The sequence below is a fragment of the Melozone crissalis genome, unplaced genomic scaffold (genome assembly GCF_028551555.1).
Source record: "Melozone crissalis strain CALT ecotype California unplaced genomic scaffold, PUWL_Pcris_2 ptg000012l_1, whole genome shotgun sequence".
NCBI lineage: Eukaryota > Metazoa > Chordata > Aves > Passeriformes > Passerellidae > Melozone > Melozone crissalis.
The window spans coordinates 12115168-12130638 of NW_026535790.1; the positions used below are offsets into that span (position 1 = coordinate 12115168).

At 50.7% G+C, this 15471-nt stretch overlaps 1 protein-coding gene across 1 annotated transcript; it reads right to left on the reverse strand.

The window, feature by feature from the left end:
- Nucleotides 1–657: 657 nt before the first annotated feature.
- Nucleotides 658–3805, reverse strand: LOC128933883 (galanin receptor type 1-like). The gene is made up of 2 exons (XM_054271021.1): nt 3792–3805; nt 658–3326 (listed from the first exon to the last, which is right to left on the reverse strand). The coding sequence occupies exon 2, from the start codon at nt 3230–3232 to the stop codon at nt 1904–1906; it is 1329 nt and encodes a 442-aa protein (XP_054126996.1). The 5' UTR covers nt 3233–3326; nt 3792–3805; the 3' UTR covers nt 658–1903.
- Nucleotides 3806–15471: the final 11666 nt, after the last annotated feature.

A 15471-nucleotide genomic window follows, 5' to 3' on the forward strand; every position in this document is an offset into this window, starting at 1 on the left:
TCCAGGGCAGGATTAAATATACAGGTCAGGGCAATGTAGGGGTTACAATATCGAGTTACATTTGGTCTGGGGATGGAGAACATCCTTTTACAGACAAGGAATCAGTGGGCATTCAGAGGGAGCTTTTGATGCTCCTCAGTCTGCCACATTTTGCCAGCCCTAAAAATATGCCTTGAAAGAGAAAATAAAATCTCTGCAGGCTTTTCTCCACAGCTACTAAAAGATCAGGCAGTAGGTATGCTCCTATATCACCTGCAAAAATGTAGATGTTCTCATCTCCAGCACACATAAAAGCCATAAATCTGGGTAGTTGTAATGTCTTGTTCATTCATGTAAAGAGAACACAAATTGTGGATGGCACTGCCTGGTAAGGAGGAATCTTTCACTTCCCAGGCAGATCATTGTCAACATTAAACACTACTGAGTGATCATTACAAGGGTTACTTTGAAAGGCTATTTTCTTATCTCTATTTGTTTGCCTACAAAAGGCACCCTGGAAGGCAGCAGGATATTGTATGGAGCTTGGGTTTCCTTAAGCATCCTTCCCTTGTTCAGTAATAATAATAATAAAAAGTCATCAGAAGCCTCTGAGTTCCTTTAAATTCAAAATCCTCTCCCAGGGATGCTGCTGTGTTCAGTCTGGGCTTTGCTAAGGGGACAAAGCTGCTGTGCCAGGAGCTGGGGCACAAGCAGCTGGGCATGGGCTCTCTCCCTTGGCACAGGGCAGGGAAGGGGTTCATTTCTGGTGTCATTCCAGCCTTTTGAATCTTTGTTGTAATTTTTTTGTCTCCTACCTGTTGCCTGATCTGATGTGTTTTCTCGTAGACCTTGGGGAGAAAGGTCTCCTTTGTGCTCAGAACAACAGAATGCTCAAGCTGTACTGGAGCCTTTCAATGCTAACAGAATAAAAGTATGCCATTTATTTATCAAAGTCTCCTTTAAAGGAGGAGATGGACGAAACAGGTTTTAACCTACTTGTGATGCTCAGGAAAAGCAAGCACTTTGATTCGCTCCTTCCCAGACAAACAGCATTGCATTGCTTGTTTCTGATTTTATTACCTATAAACCACTTTCTATTTTTGTTTTCACATGCCATTGACTTTGTTTGGTACAGACACAGCTGAACAAGGCTGGTTTTTCAAGTGCGAATCATGTTAATAGATGCCCAGTTCTTTCCACTCCACACACAGGAGCACCGCTGTAAGAAAGAGAGCTGGTGCCCAAAAAAATATTTTCCTGTTTCATTTCCTAAATTACCTCTGAGGCCACATTATCCCTTCTGAATCCCCAAATGTGGAATGGTGATGGTTGCTTTAGTACTTCTGGCATGGTCTCTTCACATAAGGAGAATTTATTTGCGTGGAGGAGTGAAACAATATGAGCAGACAATGAAGTCTCAAGTGGTAAAGTGTGTGAAATTCTCCATTTACTATTACTTTTTATGATGCTGTTTCCAGCTTTTCTTCACTGCTTGCAACTACAACTGATGGATTTGGAGCACAGAGTGCCTCTTATCACTGCTCTTCATCAGCCAGTGTGAGCAGCAGCAAGCAGTCAAATCGTTGCTGTATCCAAACAGCATCTCTGCATCCAGGGATGGAGCTGCAGGGAGAGCTCACTCGTTGGGAACTTGATCTGCCTAATTATGTGACTGTTGACTGGGCAACGGGCTGCACATCCAGTTGTCCCCAGTAAAAAATAATTTGTCTTAAAATTTCATCTGAGTTAAAATACATCATCTTTTTATCTCATTACCTGTTTCTTTCCCTGTCACGGCATTTTTGAAATGGTATCAAGAGTTGTTAGGAGAAAGCTCCTTTCCATCATTAAAATACCAGGTTCAGAAAGATCTCCGGAGTCCTTAAATGCAGATGAGGGCATGAGTGGCACTTCCTGAGCAGAATTACAAGGAAGTGTTCTCACTGGAGACAGTATTCAGAGGTGGATGCTGGCAGGATTTCAAGTGTCCACACGTGTTCTTATGGCCATGACTCCCCTGACATCTCCTGTCCATGGAGGGTGTGCTGGAGGGTCCTTTCCTTGCAGGCTCCACTGAACTCCGGTAAGAGAGCAGCTCTGGGACTGAGGAATGAGTTGTCCCTTCAGACAGGGAGAAGTTAAAGAGAGAGACCATCCTTTGGTGGTATTTGCTCTTCATTTCCTTGGCTGATCTGTAGAGGTTCCCAACAAAGCAATAGCATATTGGGTTGAGGCTGGAATTGGTGAGGCCAAGCCACTGGGCAAAAGGCCTGAGCTGCAGGATCCAAGGAGAAGGAGTCACATCCTGCAAGGACTTGGGGATGTTGAAATCGATCCAGATGTCCATCAGGTAGACGGGCAGCCAAGAGATGGCGAAGAGCAGCACCAGGGCCACCACCATCTGCGCCACCTTCCTGCGGATCTTCAGCCTGGAGGCGGGCAGGGAGCGGTTCAGGGCAGAGCTGTCCTTCAGCTGGCTGCTGCGGCTCCACAGCCGCCGCACCGTGAGGAAGCAGATCACCATGTTGAACAGCACGGGCAGGCAGTACAGGGCGCAGAAGAGCAGAAAGTTGTAGGCTTGCTTGAGCCTCTCCTGAGGCCAGATCTCCCTGCAGATGGAAAACACCAGGGGCAAGCCCTCCACCACCCCGATCTCATCCCGCTTGTTCATGAAGATGAGGGGCATGCATATCCCTGAGGACAGCAACCACACCACCAGGATGGTGCTGAGGATCCTCCTCTGTGTGAAGAAGGAGCGGGCATTGAGCGGGTTGTGCACGCTGTAGTACCGGTTCACGCTGATGACCGTCAGGCTGAGGACGCTGGCGGACACAGAAACAGCCTGGATGAAGGGCACTGCCCGGCATAGGAAGTCCCCGTACACCCAGGCTTTGTAGATGAGGTTGCCCACGGTGATGGGCATGCAGATGCACACCACCATGAGGTCGCACACCGCCAGGTTGATGAGGAGGCTGCGGGTGGCGCTCAGGCTGGACACGTGGCTCCGGCGCTTGCGGGTCAGCACCCTGATGGACATGATGTTGCCCACAAAGCCCACCACAAAGGACAGCAAGTACATCACTGTGAGGCTGATGGTGACGGGCTCCTTTGCAAAGAGGAAGAGCATCTTCTCCAGCTCTTCCCAGCCCAGCTCCTGGCTGCCGTTCCAGAGCCCGCCTTGCGTCTGGTTCTCCTCCTGCCAGAGCTGCAGAGGGTCAGGGGGGGCCCCGGGTTCTGGGGGGGACGAATCCATGGCTGAGTCCCCCCCGGGTGACCTGGGCTAACGGGGCAGAGCCTTGTGCGCTGCTTCCAGTGCTCCGGACATGGCGAGCCGGGATCAGCCCTGCCTACAAAAGAGGGTGTGGAGAAGAGGGATCAGCGGGGGCTCGGAGCAGCGATCGCCCTTCAAGGGGAGCTTCTTATCCGCAACTTAGTTGGGAAGCGGCCGTAGCGCGGAGCGGCCGGGCTGGGCAGCGCGGCACCGGCACCGGCACCGCTCCGGCAGCAGCGGCGGGACCGACGGGCGCCCCGGCCCGGCCGCGGAGGGACGGGGAAGGAGCCCCGGGCCCCCCGCAGCCCGGAGAGCAGCCCCGGCCTCGGTCCGCAGCCACTCCCCCGCTCCCGCTGTCCCTCACTCCCTCCTTCCCCGGAAAGTTGCGTGTCCCGTGGCCGCGCTGCCGGACCCCTGCCCCGAGCTGCCCCCAGGTCCCTGTGCCCCCCGGTCCCTCCCGTTCCTTCCCGGTCCCTCCCGGTTCCCCCGGCTCCCCCGGTTCCCCGTGTCTCCCGCCGTCCGGCGGCGCGGCGGCACTCACCGGGCGGAGGGCGGGCGGCTCTGGCCGGGCTCCTCCCGCCGGCAGCTCTGCCGTGGCTGTGTGCGTGTGTCCGTGTGTCCCCGTGTCCGTGTGTCCGTGCGTGTGTGCCGCGGCAGCGCCCGACCCGCCGCCACACGCGCGTGCTCGCACCCACGCACCCACCGCACCGCCGGCCCGGCGCTCACCGCGCGGCGCGCACACGCTGCACACCCCACACACAACCCTGTACACACCGCACACAGCCCCGCACACCGAGCACACAGCCCCACACACAGCCCCGCACACAGCCCCGCACACACCGCACACGCTGCACACCCCACACACAACCCTGTACACACCGCACACACCGCACACAGCCCCGCACACCGAGCACACAGCCCCACACACACCGCACACGCTGCACACCCTGCACACCGTGCACACACTGCACTGAGCTCCACACACAACCCCGTACACACCGCACACGGATCCTCACGCACTGCTCAGAGCCCCGCACAGAGCCCCGCACACCGAGCACACAGCCCTGAACACGGGACGCACAGCCCCACACACACCGCACAGAGCCCCACACACCCCGCACACCCCGCACACCCTGCACTCCGCACACACACTGTACCCAGCCCCGCACACTGCCCTACACGCCCCGCGCACTGCACACAGCCCCGCACACCTTGCACGCCCCGCACACGCACAAAGCCGCACACACAGAGTCCTGTCCTGCGACCCCTGCGCCCGCACGCACACACGCGGATCCCGACAGACCCTACACACCTCCCTCAGCACGTCCCGCACGCTCTGTGCACACTCCCTTTGCACACTCCCTTTGCACGCAGCTTCCTACGGGCACCCTGAGCATCCCCCGCTCCGCTCCCCCCATCCCCGCACCACTCCCGCACCTCTGCGTGGCCCCGCACGCTTTGCACCCCCAGAGCCTTCCCGTGCACCCCTCCCCGCACACGCAGGTTCAACCCCGCAGCCCCTCCGCACCCCAAGAACACACGCCCACACACACCTACACACACATTCACGCACACACGCACCCCACTCTCTCTCTGCAAAGCAGCCCTGGCCGAGCCGGCCCGGGACAGCCAAGCTGGAAGGAGTCGAGCCGAGCTCTGCCCGGACCATCCCGGGATAGTTAATCCGAGCCGAACCGTGCCAGCCGCCCGTCCCGCCCGTGGTGCTGAAGGGACAGCTCCGGCAGGGCCGAGCACGGAGCGGGCAGGGTCCGGGCGGGGCTGGGACAGTCGGGGACTGCTCCTGAGGGTCGCTTCCTCCTCCTCCTCTCACTGGGTTCAGCTGTAGCAGAGCGGGGAGGATCCTGCTGCACTTCTACTCAGACATCTCTCACCGTCCTGAGTTTCTGGCAGATACCGGCACGCCAAGGGTTAACAGCACCACAGGTGTGATGGGAACTCACCCGGACAAAGAAACCAAACTTCTGGTGTTTTCTGTGGAGTTGAAGGAATGGGGAAAAGGAACGTTTATGGGGAAAAGTGTCTTGAAAAGTTGAAGTGCCTGTTTGGGGGAGCAAGGTTGGTTTGGGAAATGGAACTTTCGACTGGAGGTGCTCAGAGGGTGCCAGTGTATCACTGAGGACAATGTTTGATGAGAGGGATTCATAGCTCTGCCTGAAATGTTTAGTTTTTATTCTCTTTCTTTGCCTTCTCTGAGGGAGAGCAAAGTAACAAATCCAGCCCAGTGGAGGCTGCTCGTCACTGAACGGTGAATGCCCTTGATTTCACTGGGAAATTCCCCATCCTTTTTATTCTATGCATGTGAAAGAATAAAGTAAATATTTTTGGTCAGCCTTACGTGAAATGAAAGGAAGATCAGTGGTGGAGCTACGCTGAGGGGGGTGGCAGGCAGATGTGATCAGCCTGCAAGCCTCTCCTGCCTGAGAACGCATTTGCTCCAAGTGTGTAACTGCTCATTCTCCTACAGTTCTGTCTGTGTATTTATAGGTCTTCAGAGACAAACAGCCTCCACAAACTAATTGCAGAGTGTTGCCCAGAGCACCAGGTACACATTATTCCACATTATTCCACACAGTGAAATGCGTGGATTCTCCCATGGATACCTAAAATCTGCTGCAGCTTCACAGCTGCTCCATAAGCAAATAGATCTGTGGCAATGAGGCAACTACAGAGAGCAGCCTTGGAGCTGGCAATTGGAAATCTCCATGCACCAGAGCCCTTGCCAGCCTCTGACAGCCTCCCTACAGCACACCTGCCATTTACACATGGAAAACACAGGATGGAGGTGTTTAAGTCAACATTTTTAGTAAGGTATTAAGAGAATACAAGAGAAGAGAGTGCAGAAATGCAGAAATGTGCCAGGGCTTGCTTTGTCCAGGTAGTTGGCTTCCAAATGTTCAAGCTAATAAATACATTTAACTTCTTTCTTTTTCCTCGGTGCACTTTATTTGTAACTCGCATGATTTACTGCAGAGGGACCTTTAGGACTTCAAGACTAAATTACTAAGTTAATCAATGGTTTGATATAATTAGAATGAATCTGCTTTTGCATCCATTGACACAACTCACAAATGCCAAGTCATCTCCAGCAGCAAATGACAAATTCATCCACTGTGTGCAGCTGACAGAGAGCACAGGGCATTGATTATCACGAGTTCATTGATTCTAACAAGTTCAAAGTCACCAGATAACTCAAGATGGGGAATCTCTAGCTAAAAGAAATGCTGTACCCTTTCCACTTTGGTTTGCCTCTTACACAGCAGCTTTGAAGTGGAGGCTAAATAAAGTCCACCGGAGACAGAAGCCAACCTTCAGCAGCAAGGGCAATGGGCTGTGATCATACAGCAAAGCACATCAGAAATAACCCAATGGTCTCACTGGAGTTACAGCTGTGAACAACTGACCTGAGAGGAGTGAGTCAGCCACTTTGGGGCTTCGCCAGAATCTCAAAAAACCTCACATTTCCCATGCCAGCTACAAGTGCCCAGCCCTGCCCTGCCCACTGCGCAGCAGAGTCCCGGACCAGGGTAAATTTAGCTTTGCAGCCTCAGCACAACCTCCCTGCTCCCACTGCAGCAGGAGCTGGGTATCACAAAGAGCTGCAGTGATGCTCTGCTGTCCCAATGGATGTAAATCCAGGAAACCCTGAGGATTTTCCAGCTTGGGCTGGACCTTGAGAGTGTGAAGCTAGAGCAAACCCTCTGGTTGTGCATCTACTTGTGCTCTCCATACTCTAACTGTTCCCCTTGCTAGTCAGGCTCCCTGCCAGGATTTGGGGGATACACTGTGTGGTCCCCAGTATATCTGCATCCCTGAACTCTGTGTGATGGCACCTGACCAAAGGGCACTTGGCTCTCTTGGCTTTCTCCCATTTCCCATCCCAACATGCCTGATGTGTCTCAGCTGGCACAGTTTGAGGTGAAGGCCTCTTGTGAGGATATATCTGCTCTCCCCTCCTGTGCTTGCCCAGCAGGCAGGTGGGATGGGCTTTGCCCCCTTCACAGAGGTGAAACAGAATTTGGGCTTGTCTCAGTGCAGCAGGGCTGGGTTGGTGCTACTGGGACAGATTGCCAATGGTGCTGCTCGTGTCAGGTGAGCTGGGAGCACATTGCAGGGTGTTCGGGGTGAGCACTGGCACTGGTGAAATTGTTTCCCACCTGATTGTGCTGGGAGGTGCTGTTAACACTGAAAGCACTGGATTAAACCCACCTCCACTGCCACTTGTCCCTTCTGCCTGCCACACTTTGGACCGATGGACACAGGAGGACCTGGGGCTAAGGGAGACTCTCCCAGCCCTCCCAGGACCCTGCTGGGAAGTTCTGTATGAGCATTTCTAACTCTGAGTAATACAGAAAATACAGAAACCTGTCTCTCTTGCCATCAGGAGAGAGTAACAGCATCACCGTCAACTCACATTGGATTAAAAAAAAAAATCTGCCCTTCTCTGGGACATTTTCATACAAATCTCTAACCCAGCACCAAAACTCCCCAAATCCTCGGTGCCATCGGGCTGGGATCTCTGAGCTGGCTTTGTCGCTCCCTCTGCTGGTGACAGCTCTGTCCCCGTGGCAGCGCTGCTCCGGCACTGCCGTTTTGGGGCCAAAACGAGCTATTTGTGGTCCCAGGGTCCGGGTCCTCATCACGATTCCCGTGTGACATTCGCAGATGTCAGCGCTTTGATGCTGCTGTCAATCCAGGAGGGGATAAGAGGCCAGCGCTGCTCACAATCAAAGGCAATACAAAGGAGATGCCAAGTGCACTTCAGATTCTTTGAAAATAAAATAGCGAAGCAAATAAAAAACATCTGGGAATTGATGTTGGTTGTTTGTAATTACTTCCATGAGAGAGAAAATCTTTGTTCTCCCACTAGTCTTCCCTCAATCAAAGAATGAAACATTTAAACTATCCCCAGTCTCCTTCGGACGATTTTAAAAGGAGAATGTGTGCATTTTTATGTCTGAGAATATTCACTGGTCTGTTTTCATAAACAGATATGTGCCAAATTCCATATCTTCTGTCCTTTTTATTGGATGCCTTTTAGATTGAGTGCTCCGGAAATGTAGTGGCTGAAAGTAAAAGATCATTTTGCACAGAAGAATTTGTCTAATACAACGTTCACCGGCTCAAGAACAATGAAACACCATTTTGGCATTGGAGTGATTGAAAATTCTGTCTTTCAGATGTCTTTGCTTGTGGTTTCTGCAGAAGTTCAGGCAAGTAGCAGGATGGGAATGCAGGGCTAAAGATGCTCTTGCAGAGCTTTGTTTAAACCCAGGGCCACACCAAGTGAACTTTACCCTCTCATTAAATGTAGGGTCCTGAATGGATGCGCAATGAGTAGCAAAGTGAGTGTTTTAAGGAGAAATCAGTGCTGTGGATCCTTAAATCACTGCGCGTTTACAGAGAAGATTTTGAAGTGATAATGAGCATCAGGTCAAGCCTTTGAGAAGTTAAGAGTGCCAGGACTTGGCAGAGGAGGCAGCTGACAGACAAAGCAGCCCTCTAACACTGCCTGCATTCATTTCCAAGGGCCTGCAGCCCTTATTTCCCTGGAGCTGGGACCTAGGATCCTCTGAGGCAATAATGGGATTTCCTCCATGCCCACGTTCTGTGTGGTGCTCTCACCCTCCTGCTCAGTACAAGCACCACAAACCCTGGGGAGAAATATTCAGAACCAGACTGAAACCAAAGCCCAAACAAGCAGATTTGGTGATTGAGGGAATCTGGTGGTCTGAGCAGGTTTGTGGGCTCCATTTCACCCTGCTATGACTCCAAGCAGTTTTTCACTGGAGTGGTACTGCCAGGTGAGACAGCATAGAGAGCAGGGGCTGGTAAATCCTCCCTCCCTCCTTCTACCTGCACTGCTCCACATTTGAATATCAATACATCTTCCTTGGTGCTCTATACCCAGGTGCAACAGGCTAATAAAGGGCTTTTCAGATGACAAATCTTCCTGGGTTTCATCAGCTGATTGCCATCTGGGGGAAGTCTGACAAAGGCTTTAAATTTGCCACTGTTTCGCCTTTTCCCAGCTGCAGAGGCTTGCAGAGGGGAAATGCGGGGAGGCAGGAAGGAAAGGCTCCGCAGAAAAAAAACATTCTCAGGGCCCAGATCTGCTAGTATCAGAGAGGAGATAAAGATTTTAGAGAATACAATAGGAGGGAGTTTGTCTCTCTGAGTGAAATAACTTACTCTCAGCCTAGGTGTTACTTGGCCTGGCTGTCACAAAGCAGATACCTCAGGGATCAGGCTGCAATAAGAATTAGAACTTGAGCATGTTTGCAACAAGGGCTTAGTGATCAGTCAAGTGTTATGTGTTAAAAATCAGCTTTCCTATATTTTATACTTGCAGTGAGGACATTCTTAGGATTTGTACTCTCTGAATTCAAGAGAGGATTAGCTGGGGAGCAGGGAGAGATGTGATTCTAGTTCTGAATGTTCTCCAATGTTTTGACAGTATAAGATAATCTGTGAGCAGTTATTTATTTTCAGCAGCCTTTCAGAAGGAATCCCCCCAACCAAAGCAAACCAGGCAGGCAGAGGCTTCGAGGGGCTGTTAAACTCTTGTCAGGATCAGTTGCAAACTTTTTTTCCTCCCTAATGCCTCACCTCTCTGGGTGCAGTGACTCATGTGGAAAGGCTCAGGCAATTTACTGGAAGTACAATCACTGCCCTCTCATCACCACTGACTGTGTCTGTCCCCCTGCTTGCAGAGTGTGCTCACAGTTCAGAGGAGCTGCAGGAAATGAGAGCTGACAATGGCTGCAGCTCGCCGCAGAGGCGGAGGAGGTGACAAGGTGAAAGAGCTGCATCTCAGCTTCACTCCCCATTTCTGAAACCAGAAAGGTTTTCATGCCACAGATCAAACAGCAGCTGTCAAGCCTTTGGAAAAGGGATGTATCAAGGAAGGGGAGGAAAATGAAGGGTTTGGTGGTGGTTCTTTCATCATTTCTGGCATGAAACAAGCTAGAAAAATGCTGATTAGTACAGAGAGGAGAGTGACGGTGTCTGAGTGAGGTGGATGGAAACTCCTCGGGCTGGTGAGCTGCTCAGCAACCCTGGGCCCCACTTAGACAAGGGGCTGTGACACGTGGAGGGACTCATCATGGGGCCTGCTGGCTCATTAAGGCTTGGGGCAACACCTGATAGACAATGAAAAGTCCCAGCTCAAGGTACCCATGGGCTCCAGGGTCAGAGTGCAGGGTGAGAGCACCAGGCTGGAGACAAAACCTCCTGATTCCCTCCTTCCTTTCTGCTCTCATTTCCTGCAAGTGCCTTGGTTCCCTTTTTATAATTTTTATATTGGATCTTTTTATATTTGGATCTTTGTAAGTGCTTTTTAAAACCCCAAAAGTCTTGCAATAATGGGACGGTGCTGAGAAAACACCCAGATCTCCACAGGCTGTTGCCTTGTGCTCTGCTGAAACCAGAGATTTGGCTACTGATGTCCATATAGCTTGAAGAAATAACATGATAAATTGCATCTGGCCTTGGCAAGACGGTCTTGGACAGACTGTGGGACTGCAGGAGAAGCAAATCTGGGCATCAGGCTAATTTCTGTCACGCTTTCCTCAGGCAGTATTGATGCACAATAACTCAGCTGCCAAATAAAGTGATACCATCACCTTCCAATTCTTCAACTTCTAGATCAGAGCCTTTCTTTCAGAAAATAATCCCTCTCCAGCCTTTCATGTCTGGAGCTGGTACCTGCCACCATGCATACAAAATCAGGGCTGGGAGGTGAGCTTTTCTGTCTGAGCTGGCTCTGGATGTAGATGCTGAGTTAAAATGGTTTATAAATCTCTTTTTAATTGCAGTGCAAGAAACACCCCTCTGCTTTCCTGCAGAGACTCTTCTAGCTGCATTCTGGGGCTGCCTGTAGCCTCAGAAATTCCCTTTCCCCACCAGAACTCAGAGCTGCTTCTCCTTTCCTCTTGTTTTATTTTCCTCAAAATCTCCAGCAAAAGGCTGAATGTTTGCTCTTTGTGTTCCTCAGTCCTGCCAGCAAACACCTGTGACTGCTGAGCATTTAAGGAGTTGGACAGCCCACAAGGGTTGAATAAGCAGCCTCTTAGATAGGGACTCAGAGATGCAGTGCAGAAAGTCACTGCTGATAAGGTCTGCACTTGTAGCAGATATTTCTGTGCTGGGAAAACAGCCCTTGGGGGATGGGGGAAATTAGAGATGCCACAGACAAGGGGCCAGGGTCACTGAGCTGTGCCACAGCACAGCTGCTGAGTGTGAGTGGGGAGAAGATCTGTGCTGCTGTTTCCATCAGGAGATGCTCAGGGGGGGCATTGAAATAGGGGGAGAAAAGGAATTTTTAATTAAATGGTTAATAAATGCCCTCCGTCCTACCTTTCTTCACCAGAGCTGCCTTCTAGCACCGAGGAAGTAGTTAAACACCCAGCATCAAATTTGGTAGGTCTGGGGGGTTTCTGCAGGGATGGAAAAGAAAGAAAACAGAGGTTGAAAGAAAAGGTACCAAGTTGCAAAGTGAGTATGGGGCAGATGCAGCCAGTGTGACTTTCTTCTTTTCTAGAACTTTCCTGAAAGTTTTTGTCACTGCATTGGCAACAAATCCTTGCCCCTTCCCTCGCCCCATTCCTGCCTCCAGGCAGGACCCAGGCTGATACTAATTGTCACTTACTGAGGCTGGCAGGGCTGGTGTCAGTCACCCAATATCCCCAGGCTGCTGCTGTGCTGGTGAGATATGACTGAGGATGATGAGGGAGCTCACAGGCCTGTGGGGGAATTGCTGGGGTGTGTGGGGAAGCCAGGGCTGTCAGGGAGTTGCTGGGTGTGTGGGGATTGCCAGGCCTGTCGGGAACACCATCCTGTGAGGGAATTGTTGGGTGTGTGGGGATTGCCATGGACACCATCCTGTGGGGGAATTGTTGGGTGTGTGGGGGTTTCCAGGCCTGTCAGGAACACCAGCCTGTCAGAGAATTGCTGGGTGTGTGGGGATTGCCAGGGACACCATCCTGTGGGGGAATTGTTGGGTGTGTGGGGATTGCCAGGGACACCATCATGTGGGGGAATTGTTGGGTGTGTGGGGATTGCCAGGGACACCATCATGTGGGGGAATTGTTGGGTGTGTGGGGATTGCCAGGCCTGTCAGGAACACCAGCCTGTCAGAGAATTGCTGGGTGTGAGGGGATTGCCAGGGCTGTCAGGGAATTGCTGGGTGTGTGGGTATTGCCAGGGCTGCCAGGAACATCCAGGAGCAGCTCTGCTCACGCATCAGCAGATGCTCCACAGGAGAGCTGTGAAACTGCCAGAGGGGCCCTCGGCCCTTGGAGCTCTGGCATAGCTCAAGCATAAAGAATTACGAGCCTGACTTTCCCGTTGTTGATCTGGGGATGAACCAGAGCGTTTCTGAGCTCTGCAGATCCACTCCAAATGAGGAGAACTGGTGGGAAAGGAGGAGCCCACATGGGAGGCCATCACTTCTGTCACTTTTGCCTCCTGAGACACATCTCTCTTTCCCAGGTATCCCTTCCTAGTTTGTGTGAGCCACACAAGCAGCAACTGCTGCTTCGTCTGCAGATCCTGACTAGGACAGTCCCTGCCCCATCCCACAGCAATGTTCTCTCTGGAACATTCCAGCTGGATCCTCTGCAGAACTTGGCCGCAGCAAAAATGCAGAGCTTTGTCACAGACATGTTTTATAAAAAAATCCTTTCATTAGGATCTTTTCTCCTGAGAAGCTGAGATGCTTCAGAAAATAAATGTAAACAATAATTTGCTGCTGCTGTGGAATGCAACAGGTGCATCTTTGACTGGTCTCATGTGGTTGTTTTTAATTAATGGCCAATCCCAGTCCAGCTGTCTTGGACTCTCTGATCAGTCACAAGATTTTATTGTCATTCCATTCCTTTCTATTCCTTGCTAGCCTTCTGATGAAATCCTTTCTTCTATTCTTTTAGCATAGTTTTGATATATAATTTTCTTTTAATATAATACATATCATAAAATAATAAATCAGCCTTCTGAAACATGGAGTCAAGATTCTCATCTCTTCCCATGTCAGGGTTGCCTGCAAATTCCTACGGAGCTTGACCTTGAGGGTGGGCAGTGAAATTCTGGTGGGGGGATCTTCCTGCTGCAGCCCCTTCCCCTTCAAAACACCCTGGGCAGGAGCTTGCCTTTATTTATTGTCTTTATCAGTTCTACCCCCAGTCATGAACAGGAAAGCTGATAGAAATGAGAAAAAGGATTAATTTGTCCTCTTTGATCCCCTCAGTGCCAGCACATGATGCCTCCCTGCAAGCCTGGTGTGCCAGGCCTGCTCCAGAGAGTTTAATTCACCATTGTAATTGCAAGGCTTAATTTTTTTCTGGAGTTTTTCCTCACGGGACAGATGACGGTCACAGACTTGGAGGGCATCTCATCCTCCATAAAACTCTGCAAAACAGCTATAAACAGCCAGCCCTGAAGTTCTGCTTCCAGCAGGGCTCTGTAGATTCCCAGACCTCTCTTGCTCTTCTGCCCCCTTCACCCTTGGCTGTGTTGTGGCTGGAGGAGGCAGCAGATAAAGCCCTGGAGGCAGCAGCAGGGCTGGGGATGTGTCAGGAGAGATTGGGCTCTCCTGGTGCAGATGGCAATGGAGTGAGATCAGCTGCTGGCAGGAGCTGGGGATGATGTGTCCAGGAGTCAGGGCATAATCTCTGTCTCTGCCTGATTTTTGTGGCATCTCTTTATTTATTTGTACTTGAAATGTTTTTGCCCTCTTTGTCTGTGGTCATTCCTGGGGAACAATGAAATTGTGGGGTGTTTCTGCAGCAGGGGCTGTGGATGCAGCTGGTGGCCATATAAGTACAAAGTATCACCCTTATAAATAATTTTGTCACTTTTCCTCCATGAAAAATGATCTGTCGTTATCAGCACCCAAAAAAAAGCACAGACAGAGAGGACAATTTCTTTCAAATGCTGCTCAGCACTATCAGATGGATGACACAGAGATCCCTGCAGGCCTGGCTTTGTCTGCCTTTGTGCCTGTTTAGCTGAAGGCTTGGCCATGAGAGCAAAGTGTGTTGAAGCCTTGGGTTATATCATAACACCCAGAATTTGGGTCGAATCTCTTGTCCCATAGTGATGGATTTATTCCAGCCCAGAGGAAGTCTTGGCATCTCCAACTTTCCTGACTTGCCATTCAGACCACTGCCATTTCCAAAATGTGTTTTCTGTTCTTTTTGGAGGGAAAAAGGCACCATTTGGCACCATTTTGTGTTCCCAATGAGCCCTTTGCTGCAAGAACAGGATGGTTTCCCATTAGTGCTCTTGACAGTCTGGAAAAACACTGCAAACTTCTTAACAGGTTCATGACTGTCAGGTTTATGGCATCATGTGTTGTGGTTTTCCACACCCTCCTCTTCCTCACAAGTCCTTGAAACTCTAAATAGAAGGAAGTGCTGGGAATGGCAAATTTGAACACAGAGAAAAGGCTGGAGCAAAGCTGCAACCTTCAGAGATCTCATCCAAAAGCAAGGATGGATCAGGGCTGACTTCTTATTAAGTGATTTCTCCTCAGTGAAATCAGGACCATCTTTGCCTTTTCCATCCGGAATGTGTTCTGTCTTATATGTGAGGAACAAAGGAGTGATTAGAGGGCAGCTGTAATTGCATTTTTGGAATAAGTTCTGTTCAGATTTAACACTGTGACATTGTGCTGTTTATGATGCGTGTAATTAAAACAAAGTAAAAATAACAACTTTTACTCTGCTGTGGTCTGGTCAAGGATTCACAGATATATTGTGCTCCAAGGAAGAGGCTGGAGAAGAGAAGAGGGTGCAAGGGATAAGTGGGTTGTTTTGAAAGACAACTAAAAAGGGGGAGAAAAGAAAGCAATAAAGCAAAGAAAAGCCAGAGGCTACCCATGCATATCCCCAGGCACTCTGTTCATTCCAAGCTTATCAAAATTTCTAGATTTACTCAGTTCCTTTTGTTTGGAGTCCAGCTGCATTCCTGGTGCATGGTGGAGAAGCCATGTGCCTTTATGTGCCTCCTCAAGCTCTTGCCCTTCTCTGACATACAGCATCACCCTGGGGTCTGTCTGAGGAGCCTGGAGTTGGCAGGGGTAGAGCTGAGGAAACATCTCCAAGCTGGTGAAGGGAATTCCTGGCAACACCTGGCAAGCTGAATCTGATCACACTGTTCTGCATGCCAGGGACCTTCACCTTGCATTAGCCCTCAAACAGAAG

Bases quoted from the DNA above. Each gene is read 5' to 3' on its own strand.
- LOC128933883 (XM_054271021.1), bottom strand. From the start codon at position 3,232: ATGGATTCGTCCCCCCCAGAACCCGGGGCCCCCCCTGACCCTCTGCAG.